General features: G+C 42.2%; 2 protein-coding genes and 1 long non-coding RNA gene across 6 annotated transcripts in view; 2 read left to right on the top strand and 1 right to left on the bottom strand.

Annotated features, from left to right (window-relative positions):
• Positions 1 to 4361, bottom strand: part of LOC307029126 (uncharacterized protein) — a 31179-nt gene extending 26818 nt beyond the window's left edge. For all 4 annotated transcript variants that reach the window (XR_013805226.1, XR_013805227.1, XR_013805228.1 and 1 more), the window contains exons 1-2: positions 4065 to 4361; positions 1350 to 3404 (exon numbers count right to left, since the gene is read on the bottom strand). The gene's annotated coding sequence lies outside the window, so the exon portion shown is untranslated. The remainder of the gene's footprint in view (positions 1 to 1349; positions 3405 to 4064) is intronic.
• Positions 4362 to 5236: 875 nt separating this feature from the next.
• LOC307030099 lies at positions 5237 to 6805 on the top strand. The gene is made up of 3 exons (XR_013805536.1): positions 5237 to 5380; positions 6251 to 6392; positions 6604 to 6805. It is a non-coding gene; the product is annotated as an uncharacterized lncRNA (long non-coding RNA).
• Positions 6806 to 6877: 72 nt separating this feature from the next.
• Positions 6878 to 8440, top strand: LOC307029592 (uncharacterized protein; the record flags this gene model as incomplete). Its single annotated transcript, XM_079665672.1, has 3 exons — positions 6878 to 7424; positions 7541 to 8176; positions 8229 to 8440. 3 exons carry the CDS (start codon positions 6878 to 6880, stop codon positions 8438 to 8440), a joined length of 1395 nt encoding a protein of 464 aa, XP_079521798.1.
• Positions 8441 to 13981: the final 5541 nt, after the last annotated feature.

Raw genomic sequence — 13981 nt, 5'->3', positions numbered from 1 at the left:
TTTTTAAACTATCCGACCGCAACCTGCAGCCCAAAATCCCCGGCCGGAAGTCCCCGGAGTAAGGGACTGGCTTCAGTAGAAGCTGCTGGGACTCCCAGCAGCTTCTACTGAAGCCTTCAGAGTAAATCGCCAGAACGCCAACACCTCCTCATCTCCACCGCTCCCATGTTTTCTTTTGTGTTGTTGCCATACTGTAAGTTAGTCTCTCTGCGTTTGTGCGCTGGGCTAATGCTAATGCTAATAATGCAATGCAAGGATAATAAAATGGCAGCTTCACAAAACTTTTTGGGAGTTTTACGGGGCGTGGTTTGCAATCCGCCCAGCCAATCAGACATAGGAACCTTTTTCTCCCACGAAAGTACCTGCTCTCTAGCAGCAGGTACTTTAGCAAAAGGGGGGTAAAAAGGGTCTCATGAACTCATTTTAGTTCTGGCTCTTTTTGGTGTGAACCCGACATTTCGGAACCATATCAGAACTAAAGTGGGAAAAGTACTGGTGTGAACGCGCCTATTTTATAGAAGACTATTTCGTTTTTTTCTGCTGTATTTTTTTCTGCTCATTTCGACATACTATAATACGATTTTTTTTCAGACATTTTTGACAGATATACTACATAGTCTTTTCAGATTTTCATTAACATATTAAGTAGTTTTTTGGCATAATTTGGCAACCGTTTCTCTTACATTTTCGACATAGTATACTACATTGTGTTTAAAGATAGTTACAATACTATGTCGTTATTTCAGATATTTAGAACACAATGTCCTATTTCTTTTTTTTTTTATATATACAGTATATTCGACATACTTTACTATGTTATTATTTCTGATATTTTGAACGCAATATACTGTTTCTCCTTTTTATCCTTCGACATACTGTTTGGTCTGTCGTTTTTTTTTTTTATGTTTTGACATTTAATATAATTCGATTTTCCCAAATATTTTTTCGACATATTATACCAACATATTCTCGGAACATATCTCACTATTTTGGAAATTACTATGTTTGTGGTACAAGCTGTACCACAAACCTTTTTCATATTTTTTAACATACTATACTATTAACTTTTCCATACTTTTTAAACAATATTTTCTCCGACTTACATATGTCTTATGTCGACTAATTATTTTTGTCATGATAATCTCAACATGACAAATATGACTATTTTTATATAATATATTACGACTTTTTTCATTGTATTTGTGACATACTATACAATGACTTTTTTTCACATTTTTGGAAAACAGCTCTGGCCATAGTTAACACCTCATTTCCTAGCACTCATACGAATTTGAAGTTACATTACATTACATTGCATTTAGCTGACGCTTTTATCCAAAGCGACTTACAATAAGTGCATTCGACCAGGAAGATAGGTGCGAAGGAGGATCTGATGGTTCACCGTGTCGAATGCAGCAGACAGGTCCAGAAGGATGATGACAGAGGAGAGGGAGGCTGCTCTAGCAGTGTGCAGTTCGTCAGAGACAGCAAGGAGAGCAGTTTCTGTTGAGTAACCTGCCTTGAAACCAGACTGGTGCGGATCCAGAAGGTTGTTCTGATGGAGATAACAGGAGAGTTGTTTAAAGACAGCGCGTTCAAGTGTTTTAGACAGGAACGGGAGGAGAGAGACAGGCCTGTAGTTTATAACATCAGACGGGTTGAGAGTGGGTTTCTTTAGGAGAGGGTTTACTCTTGCCTCCTTGAGACTGTTTGGAAAGTGACCAGAAGTTAGAGAAGTGTTGATGAAATGGGTGAGAAACGGTAGAATATCAGGAGCGATAGTCTGAAGGAGGTTTGAGGGGATAGGGTCCAGAGGACAGGTGGTAGGACGGGCAGAGTTAACGAGGGTAAGAACCTCACTTGGAGAGAGAGGGGAGAAGGAGGTCAGTGTGTGGGTGAAAGGTGGGTCTGGTGACCCAGCGGTGAGTAAAGGTGAGTCAGAAAAAGAAGAGCGAATATCATCAACCTTTTTTTCAAAGTGGTTAACAAAGTCGCTTGACAGAAGGGAGGAGGGGGGAGGGGCTTTGGGGGGGTACAAGAGGGTGGAGAAGATAGAAAATAGTTTTTTGGGATTGGAATAGGAAGATTGGATCTTATCTTGAAAGAAAGTGCTTTTTGCCTGAGAGATGGAAGCAGAGAAAGAGGAGAGGAGAGCCTGATAGGTTAGGAGGTCGTCATGGTGTTTGGATTTCCACCATTTCCGCTCTGCTGCCCGAAGGATGGTTCTATTAGCACGCAGTGCGTCATTTAGCCAGGGAGCAGGAGGGGACTGACGAGCCGGCCGAGATGTGAAAGGACAGAGAGAGTCCAGAGAGGATTAGAGAGTAGAGAGGAGAGTTTCTGCAGCAGAGTTTGGAGGCAGGAGTTGGAACGAATCAGAGGAAGGGAGGGCTGAGAGCACCAATGAGGCAAAGGTAGAGGGGGAGAGGGAACGAAGGTTGCGGCGGACAGATGCAGAATTAAAAGAGATTAGGTTGTTATGTTTGGAAAGGGGTAGAGAGAATGAAATGAAGAAGTGATCGGATGTGTGAAGCAGGTTTACAGAGAGGTTAGAAGTAGTGCAGTTCCTTGAGAATATGAGATCAAGGACATTGCCAGCGTTATGAGTTGGTGGGGATGGAGACAGTGAGAAAGCACAGGTGGTTAACAGAGATGTTAGTTCGTCTATCTTCCCTGTCTGGAGGTTGAAGTCTCCGAGAAGTACAGCGGGAGGGCCAGTTTCAGGGATGTGTGAGAGGAGATGATCTAATTCCTCCAAGAAGTCCCCCAAGGCGCCTGGTGGACGGTAGAGAACAACAATGGTTAATTGTATAGGATGGGTTACTGTGACGGCATGGAATTCAAAGGTGGAAGGAGTGAAGTTAGTTAGCTTGAAGAGGGAAAAGCTCCAGTTGGGAGAGAGCAGGAGACCAGTGCCACCTCCTCTGCCAGAGGGTCTGGGTGTATGGGAGAAGGAATATGCTGTGGAGAGAGCTGCTGGGGTGGATGTGTTGGATGGAGTAATCCAGGTCTCCGTGAGAGCAAGGAAATCCAGAGACTGCAGGGAAGCGTAGCCAGAGATGAAGTCAGCCTTAGGAACAGCTGACTGGCAGTTCCACAGGACCCCTGAAACGAGATGTTGGATCTCAGTGGAGCATGTGGGATAGACAAGAGCAGGCCGGTTAAATCGATTAGGAGATACACGGGGCCAGTGATAATTGCGAGAGGACACATGAACAGGAATGGAGAAAATACACATGATTATAGCATGAGGGGCTAAAGAACCAAAGATAATTGAATAAAACAAATGAAAACACCAGCGATACTTAGCTCAATCAAAGTAGGATTTGCCTCCTCTTTGCCTCCCTCGTGACTCCAATGTCTTTGTCAGTCTTCGTCTTGCTGACGCTCCAGGAAAGAGCCACCTAAGATGGACACCTGATTGCTGAGTTCTCACAGCTGATTGCTGAGTTCTCACAGCTGATTGCTGAGTTCTCACAGCTGTGGGGCCACGCCCCTCTAATTAGTTGACTGTCTTCAGCTGGTGGGCGACAGCAGAGTGTTCCTGCCTATTGTAATGCAGGGTTAAGGCGCGTGACCCACTGAGACCTGTCTTACAGGTTGAGTTGAGCAGATCTGAGATTTAAAATCTCTCGGAAATCGCCGTTTTAGCTACAATAACTACAGAACAATTATACGGAGTAGAATAAATGAAACAAAGAAGTCTATTTAAACAAGAATATAACTTACAGTGATTGCTGAGTCAGTATAGATAGTGTCCTCACCGGGTCTGGATGCACACTGAGTTATTCTGATTTTAAATGCGCTATTTAAATGATTTTTAGCTGAGGGTTTACTAACTCACGCTGTTTTGCACTTCGCGCAATCAGCAGAGGGTTCCTGCCTATTGTAATGCAGGGTTAAGGCGCGTGACCCACTGAGACCTGTCTTACAGGTTGAGTTGAGCAGATCTGAGATTTAAAATCTCTCAGAAATCGCCGTTTTAGCTACAATAACTACAGAACAATTATACAGAGTAGAATAAATGAAACAGAGAAGTCTATTTAAATAAGAATATAACTTACAGTGATTGCTGAGTCAGTATAGATAGTGTCCTCACCGGGTCTGGATGCACACAAGTTAAAAACATTTTAAGAATAAAACATTTTAAGAATAAAACCAGATTTAAAGTTTTACTGGGTTTGGCAGTTAACCCCCTCCTGTGAATCAGACGTAAACTGCATATAAGTCCAGCTCTCATGTACAGTAAAGTACGTTTTTTAATTGACAGACCATACTGGTTGAAGCTAACAGCTAAAATGGCTCAACATATTGTATTCCATTACCAGAAGCAGCTATATGTATCTGCTGGCTAAAGACAATAGGAGCCTTGGTTTCAGATATGTGCTCCAGTCCAAGAGCTGCATGTCAGTGCAACCAAAGTCCAGCAGTAAATAATGACAACAAGAGCTACCGCCACGCACATGAGCTCATCCTTTGACAAGTCCCGCCCACCCTTCAGTTGAGTGGCGGGGAACTTCAGAGCGGTGACACGGCTCGTCTAGTCATCTGTTACAAAAGAGGCCCGACTCTTTTCGTCTGATCCCGCCGACCACTTTCAACTGCTGCCAGGACCACAGGAAGCCAGTCATGCTCAGTGTGCAAATGTGTGTGTATATGTGTGTGGGGCAGTGTGTGTGTCCAGCAGGGATGGGGTCTCTTGTCTCTCGATTTTCCGCCCTGATTGGACTGAATGAGTGGCCATTCTGTTGTCCAGCTGAATCCCTCCATCGCTCGATTTCTTTGAGTTCATAGCGTGGAGGCAAATGACACACTCTTACAGCTCTAGACGTGAAATCACCCCAGGCCTGATGCCTGTTTGCATGCCAAGGATGCACACCCCTGCAGAATAATAGCCGTTAAAAGGGACACTTGATACATTTAATGCTGTTTATAGTAGTTTAGATTCTGAAAAGCCATGGGATAATGGATTGTTTGATGCCAACAGGCAATTGGCCAATAGGCTTTTTAAGTCACAGTGTAAATCAATAACCCTAATAATGGCATACGATAATTTAAGTTAGTCTTCAACGATGTACCTCTTATTTAATGGACCAAATATAAATGTTTAAGTGACTAATTGCAAATTATAACTCATTACCATGAAATAGAACTCTTACAAATGAGCTAAAAATAAAACTTAATCCCCTCAATGTTTAATATATTTATTTTAATTATTTTACGCTTATTAGGGAGAGTGGGGTAATTTGTGCCAAGGGGCAAGTAGTGCCACCCCTGTTATCTAGAAAACCATAGAAGAAGTTGGTCATGTGACCACATATTTTTGAAGAGGCATCCATTTCAATCATCCTGCAAAGAAGAGAGACACATGGCTTGAGAGGTAAGCACATTTAAGTTCAAAAAACATTTTTTTGCCCTCCAAAGTAAAATTTCTATGATCAAGGTTTTTTGATTGCTGTGTTTGAACAATTTAGAGAACTTTGAAAACAGTTCACACATGTTTTAGTGCTTTAGTAAGCTACACCATGAGTCTATACAGTTAGCATGATGCTAGCTCAAAACAGCTGGGGGATGCATTTTTTTCAAAATGGTGGGCTTGGGGTAATTTGTGCCAAAGGGCCTGGGGTAAGTTGTGCCAGTGGCACAATTTACCCCAACTTATGATTATTTACTATATATTACTTTATTGTATTTTATTGTTATTGTACATTGTATTCTTACATTTGATCACTAAAACTATGTGACATTCTTAATTTTAGACCAAAATCCATCATGCCACGCAAATACAAAAGGAAGACAGACAGGGTTTCAACTCCTCTTGAGGAGTTGGAAAGAGCAGTGAAAGAGGTGCAACAGGGGAAGACCATACGTCAGGTTGGAAAGGAGATGAAGATCTGCAGGATGACCATAAAAAGATATATGGATAAGAAAAAAATAGGAGAAGTAACAAAGCCAGGCTATGAAAGAACAGCAGTCGCCAAACGAGTCTTCAATGAGAACATGGAGAAAGAGCTGGCTGACCATATTAAGACACTAGCAGCAATGTTTCATGGCATAGGTGTCATGAAATGCCGTGAACTGGCTTTTGAGTACGCACAAAGAAATAGCATTGACATGCCTGCCAGCTGGTCCAGAGACGAAAAAGCAGGTTAGATCAAGTATAGGCTATTGGATAGTTATTTGGAGCGGATAGCTTCAACTTATCTGAATGTAAACTGCAATGTGCTGATACATTTTTAACCTTTTCTAGGACCTGATTGGTTCAACGCCTTTAAAGCACGCTACCATTTGGCATGCCGCGTTCCTGAAGCAACCTCTCTTGGAAGAGCTACTGCCTTTAATAAGCACAACGTGGGGGAGTTCTTTGATAACCTCTCTAAAGTGATGGACAGGTAACTTAATAATCATCTGGCTTTGACATGCTGATATGATCACATGAACACTCCGAGGTAGCCTGGCAGCCTGGCGAGAGGGTACAGCATCTCTAGAGGGTCTTCTGTCCTCGGCAGCAGAGTTGACATTTACACACACAACCACATCCAAGTATGTTAAAACTGCTTTAAACGTCTCTGATCATCAGCACTACCTTTTATTTTATTTCAGGTACAGCTTCCCTCCACACATGATGTACAACATGGATGAAACTGGTGTGACGACAGTGCAGACACCCAAGCAGGTTGTCACAGAGAAAGGGAAGAAACAAGTGGGTTCAGTAACATCTGCTGAAAGAGGAGAGCTCGTCACTGTGGCCTGTGCAGTAAACGCCACTGGAAATGCAGTCCCACTCATGTTCATTTTCCCGCGTGTCCGCTTCAAGGACAGCCTCCTCAATGGATCACCAGCAGGTTCCATTGGTCATTGTACAAAGTCTGGATGGATGAATGAAGACGCCTTCCTCATCTTCCTGAAGCACTTCATCCGCTACACCAACTGCTCCACCGATCACCCAGTCCTGCTCATTCTGGACAACCATGAGTCTCACATCTCACTCAAGTCAGTGACAATTGCTAAAGAGAATGGGGTCATTATGCTCACCCTACCACCTCACACCTCACACCGCTTGCAACCATTAGACAAAACTGTCTATGGACCACTCAAAACCTACTATAACCGAGCGATAGATGGGTGGATGCGATCACATCCTGGGCGAACCGTATCGATCTATGAGGTCTCGGAACTTGTGAAGCAAGCGTTCCTCTCTGCAATGTCACCAACAAACATAACCTCAGGTTTCAGAGCAACAGGCATATACCCTTTCAACAGGGACATCTTCCCGGAAGAAGACTATGCACCATCAATGGTGACAGACAGGGCAAATCCAGAAGATGAACCCAGTGCCACTGCTGACCTGCCTGGAGAAGAGCCCTCCACCAGTGCATCTGCTCACCTGCCTGGACCATCTCATGAGCCAACACATGTCACAGGTATTTAAAAAAAAAAGTCTAGTAGGCCAATAGTGGCGGTGCGCATAGTGGCACGTAATCTTGTTGTTCCCTGTGTTCAATGACAATAAAGTTCCTTTCCTTTCCTTTCTTTGAAGCAGATCCAGACCCAGGAGAGCCACCTGCCACTCTGACAAATCCCGAGCACTTATCAAGTGACAAATCTGGTTCTTCTGCTCACTTGGGTTATGTGTCTCCAGAAGTCATTCTTCCCTTGCCAAAAGCCACAGAAAGAAAAAAAAAATTTGTAAGAAAGAAAGTGAAAACAAGAATCGTGACCAACACACCTGAGAAGATGGAGTTGGAGAAGGCTCACAAAGAAAAAGAAGATAAAAAGGGTGAACAGGAAAAGAAAAAGAATGAAAGAGAGAAGAAAAGGGCTCTGAAAGCTGCAAATCAAACCAAAACCAAGAAAAAAACAGCTGTGTACAGTAGCTCAGAAGAAAGCTCCACCACCGATGATGAGGCAGAAGATGGCCTGGAGAAGACACACAGCAGAGAAAAGGAACGGGCTGAAAAGAAGAAAAGGAGTGGAAATAAGAAGGGGTCTCTGAAAGGGTCAAAACCAACCAAGCCCAAAAAGAAAGTGCTCTCCAGTAGCTCAGAAGAGAGTGACTTTCCGGTTCCACTTAGCGATGCCACTCATTATGAGAGTTCAGATGTCCAGAGTGATGATGATGATGATGGTGACAAGGATCTGTCTGCTGGTGACTTTGTCATTGTGAAGTTTGCAGGTAAAAAAATCCAAATCCTATAACTATGTTGGATTGGTGGAGAATGTTGAAGGTGACGAGATCAGTGCAAAGCTTCTGAAGCAAAGTTGTAAGAGGTCTGTTGATGGAAAGCCCATCTTCACATTTAGAGAGAATGATGAAGGAGTCATCCCTAGAGGTGATGTGCTCAAGAAACTACCCACACCACAAAAACTTGGTGGTACAGCCAGAAGGGAGTATAAGTCCACATTCCCCCGCAGCATTGACAAGTGGGATGTTCAGTAGTAGGCCGAATCTGTGAAGAGATTCAGATGCAGATGATTTGCAGATGATTAGGTGCTCATTTTGGAATTTTAATTTTGTTCTGAGTATGTGTTCATGTGGCGCTAGGCCTTGTTTAAGCAAATTGGCCACACCACAAAACTTGGTGGTACAGCCAGAAGGGAACAGAAGTTCATATTTCCCTGCAGCATTGGACAAGTAGGATGTTAGGTGTTCATAGGCCTTGTTATAGAAAAGTGGCCTTTGATGTTGTTAAAACTTTAAATAAACATTAAATAAATAATTTTGTATTGAATTTGTCTTGCTTTTATATAGCATTATTGTTTGTGAGATTAAAATGATCTGTTTTACTTCAATTATCAATGGCACAATTTACCCCAGTGTATTGTCTCTAATGGCACAACTTACCCCGCACAGGGGACAAGTTGTGCCACAAAACCACTTTTTTTTCTAAAGCTATATTTCTCAAACTGTTTATTTAGGATCCGAAGTGATTGTTCCCAGGGATACACAACATCCTAAACTATATGTACATATTTTAGTTGGAGGCATTACTGTAATCCCCTTGCTTTAAAGGCACTTTAAGTAAAAATTGGCACTACTTACCCCACTCTCCCTACATAACTACAGTATATAAAAACTGCAATTCACAAAAAAAGCAGCATTTAACATCCGTCATTGATGTAAAAGGATTAATTGACAGAATACATTCATAATGTGTACAATATGTGCAGAAATATCACACATTTATAGACTTTAATACTTGACAAAAAATATTTCCAGTAGGAAGTTTACACAAAGCATTTAAAGCCACGATGGATCACTTTTCATGTTGCCGCAGTTCACTGAGCATCCAAATCTGTCTAATCTTTTACTTCACGATCGTACATGTAAGAATTTAAATCAGCTGAGTTCAGCATGTGTCTCCGTCATAAAGCAGGCTGTCTTTAAGTAACTTATTAGCTCAAGTTTCAAGTGTACATGCACTCACCTAACATCTAACAGGACGGGACATTTTCTTTCAAATCAGCACTCTTCCTTTCAACTAAGCTACAGCCTGCAGCAACTCATATTAAATGACTGTATAAGGACATGTGGGGTCTTGATGGTGAACACTTAGCAGTGTGTGTTTGTATTTATGTGTGTGCAGCACTGAGTTTACATTTTTGTTTTAAGATTTGTTTTCACTGTAACCAAGGATTGACTTTAAATATGTCAGACTTCCACCTAATGTCTCTTCAAATCCTTCAAATGATGACTCAATCATCGCCCAGAGTAATGACTGTTTACACTCAGTTTTACAGAAGGTTTTTTTTAACGATCAATCTGTTCAGTGGTAGTGTTAGCGCCCAGACTTGCATCCTTTGCCCCGGGCCTTTTACAAATTTTCATTCCCGAAGAAGGGATACGATAATGAGCCTTTTTAAAGTCCTTGGCCGGTAAATGTAGAGCGGATCTTCTGTGTTAAGTTCTGCAGGAGGTTGAGGGCCAACAGTGAGAGGTTACATGGATTGAGCTGGCTCTGGCAAGCGTGTCGGCTAACTTCCTCCCACACACCGATGCCAAGCATCAAACCATTCGTCATCTCAGAAAACACACTCATATACAACACTAGGCTACATATTAAGCACATATTTATACAAGAACACTTTTCAATTCACATACACATGTAGAAATGCAAATATCAAAACGAAAGCTGGAGCAACATACATTTGGTTAGATAATTTGTTCATAATGCATTTTTTTTGTGCACTGTACAATATAAACTCATCCCAATACTCTAAAGTCTAAAGTGTGGATCTTTGCACATTCCTCTGACAATAATGCACATTTAAGCACAAATACTGACCCTTTAAAACTGCAGCTCTTCCACTTTTAACTCAGATATAGAGCCAATTTTTTTCATAGCATTTGCCAAAAGATTTATAGTTGTGAATGCATATTTATTGCACACATTTTATTTTTTGTTATAGTTTTTACATTTGTATATTCTCTTATATTTGCTCCTATTTTACATTTACATTTGATATGTTACCTTTTATACACCAAAGTAAATTCCTTGTATGTGTTGACCTACTTGGCAATAAACCAAATTCAATTGCATACATACATTTATGTTTTCTCACGTGGCAGGGGCTATGATTTGCCTGCTGCATTTATAAAATCAAATCTCTGCCATGGTCTGAGTCTACTTTTTCACAAATGAGAAACATGATCTGGGAAATCTGTAGCTGTCTATATCCCCTTTGATAAGAGAAATGCCCTCTTTTGCCCCCATGTGTCATGCATCAACATGTTTAAAGCATATCCATGAGTCAGCAGGGAACATTACATGCTGTCAGAACAATAGTTTAAAGACAATCATACCAAACAAAAGGAAGCCATTGTCTGACAGTTCTCTTTGTGGATTACAAATCACATAAGGTGCCATGGACCTCAACAGAACAAAACACAATGAGACTCTTTCTGTGTACTGACTGAAAAGAAAGGTGAAAAAAAACATGAGAGAAAGGAATTCATAGAAAGTTTTGAACATCTCTGACTTGTACAGATCCTGTGAGATAGAAAATAATAAAAGACACAAAACGCAAAACCCAAGGGTATTGTTCCCCTAATGTTGTATTATCTGAGCTGGTCTTCATTAGCCCTCTTTATAATTTCCAATTGGAGCTCATTGGAGGTTGTTATTAGATTCCTGCTAATAGATTCAGTTGAATCTCAGCAGGTTGCTCTCTTCTTGTTGGCCACCACTGACAATGTATTTATATCTTCTCCATGGAGTAGTTCTACATTACACTTTAATGGTCAGCACTGGCCATCCTCCCCCAAAAATATGCGTGTAGGTCTATGCAAGCATTTTATTATGAAACATATTTACGCTTTGTGCGAGGCGACAACCTCTAATGGGGGTGTTATTATGACGGGAGAACAAAGAGCGAAACATTTCACGTGCAGAGGAGATCGGATGGATGTATGGGTGATAAACAGAAGACTTTCATCAGAGAAACTGCCAATCGTGTCCCGGGTGAAACCAAAAGTCGACTTCGACTTATTTTAGCCTAACATACATAACCCAACGTAACAGATATTGTTGTTTGAACCCAAACCATGATATTTTTCTAAAACCATGCAACAGTTTTGTTTTAATTCACAACATTAACTGTGTGTTTCAGTCTTGTAGGGACTTGGCTTTGGATGTAACACCTTCTTTGCACGACAAGGTGCCCTTGAGCAAGGCCCTGGTCAAATACAGTGCGCATTGGTTGCTGTACAGTAGCTGCCAGGGGCGGACTGGCCATCTGGACGAATCCCGATGGGCCGGTACTGAAGTGGGCCGGTCGGACGATGTGGGCCGGCCGGTAACCGGCCAGGGCTGGACATTATAAATGGCCCGCTGGCCTGGAAGCACTATTTAGACACCGCGGGCCAGCATAACGTACTTTCCACTTGCCCGCTCGGGCCACTAAAAATATTGCTTTAAAAAAATTGTCCTGTGGTATTGGTATTTTGACTAGCAATTTAGTTAAATTGTTTCGTTTATCAACGCTACAACATAGCGTTCCGTGAGTTGTTGGGTGAAAAGCAAACAGCTGTGTGCTGCGGAGCGCAGCGCGAGCAGGCTCCCGTGAGCGGGAGCGCGTTCCTTCACTAGAGACTATCGCGCCACCTAACCATTCGCCAAAATGTTTTTAATACCAGCGGTAACCGGCCAAGCGCCGGGCAAAAAACAATCTTCGAATAAAAGAAAGTCACCGGAGGAGTTAAAGGAGAGTGACAGGGAGCATGAGAAGAGGGAGAGAAAGTTTCAGCCAGCTTGATCGATGGAGTTGGCTTCTAGTGGTGCAGTGACGCGTACTAAAACCCTTACGGTACGTCCACAAAGCAGCTTTGAAAAAATCTTGAAAATCTTGGAGCTGGGCGTGTCTGAGAGCTTGGGGATTTTTCGCGAGCAACGCGACCAACAACCAATCACATGAATCTCCCGCCCCCGGCATGCAAAGCAAAAAACCCCGGGGATTTTATGCGAACAATATATATATTTATATAAACTCCCCAAACAGGCGAAAACCTACCAGTTTCACCCACTGTCTCTGCCACCTCCCTCCATGCCTGGTTCCTCCGGTTTGTATCCCGGCAAATAGTTCTGGTCGTAAAGAACCGAGTGATTTGCTACCGTAATTTCTCGTTTGGAATATGAGGAAATGAAGTGCGGTCTGGCTCTCCCAGCTTGCACGCGGTTTGATTGGCTAGCGCTTGAACTGTCAGATTTGCATAAACGGGATTTGATTGGCTGACGCTTCCACCTCAGCTTCAAAAGTTGAACATTGCTCAACTTTTGAATCCTGAAAATCCTGAAAATCCTGGAAATCCTGGAAATCTTCGCTTCGCTTCCCCACAATGCAGTTCGGCGAAAAGCGAGGCAAAGTGACGTCATCCCCATTCAAAGTCAATGGGCAGAGAAGAGTTGGAAGCGTTGGAAGATTTTTTTAAAGCTGCTGTGTGGACGTTCCGTTAATCTATCGATTAGATTTATGATTAGAAAATTATAAAAGTAGGGTAGACATGTGGATATTATCCGTCTGAACAAAACGTGCATTTATCAAACAGGTTTGTTTTCCACAGACCTTATTTCCAGCTATTTTCCAAAACCCTATGGAGAAATCCCATTGCTTTTTGTCGAGGGAACCAGCAGCTTACTTCCTGGTTTTAGGACGCGTCACTGGCTGCACCTCTCAATATGATGCCAATATAAACAAGTTCTTCTGTCGGCTCTGTACATCAATGCCGACCTATGCTGACAAGCAAGTGAAGAGTAGACAATATAAAGGTATTAGCTATGAAATGTCCCAGCAGTTTAGGATAATGAAGATTCTAATCAAATCAATTACATAGCCATTACATGTCTAACTCCTAATGACAGGAAGGCAGAAAGTGCATTATACAAATAATAATACTAATAGCCGACATTTTTTAACAATGACCACAATATCATTATTTTAATAACCCAAATATGAACAATTGAGGAAAATGAGGAAGAACTGAAGATTTCAAATGTTGTAGTACAAGTAGTAATGTAGGCTAGTTAGTGCATAAATTACTATTGCAACAAATGTGTTAATTTTGTCTTCATTATTAGTCGATTTTATTTTGGACGAATGCTCCGGGCCAGTGGTTACAATGGTGGGGACAGTGATAATACAAGTCCAAGGGCCGTTGGACTTCCCCCTAATGTCTACCTCTGCGGTAAGTCACTAGCACCAACCCGTCCGTCCGTCTGTCGACAATTTAATAGCGGTATTTAGCTACTTGCGGTGGGCCGGCGTTACCGAAGTGGGCCGGTCGGGGGTCCCGGGCTGATTTGTAGTCCCAGTCCGCCCCTGGCTGCCCTAGGCTGGGTAAAATGCAGAATCTAAATTTCAGTTTGTGTGTTGAGCTATGAACATGTGTGACGATAAAACTTGATTTGATTTCAATCCTACTTTTACATTTCTCTCAAACAGTCATACAGTACAGTATGTCCTTTTGGAAGTCATGGGCAAAATC

This window comes from Notothenia rossii (assembly GCF_949606895.1).
Source record: "Notothenia rossii genome assembly, chromosome: 2".
Taxonomy (NCBI): Eukaryota; Metazoa; Chordata; class Actinopteri; order Perciformes; family Nototheniidae; genus Notothenia; species Notothenia rossii.
Note: the sequence above shows the minus strand (reverse complement) of the source record. Positions and strands in the feature narration are given on the sequence as shown.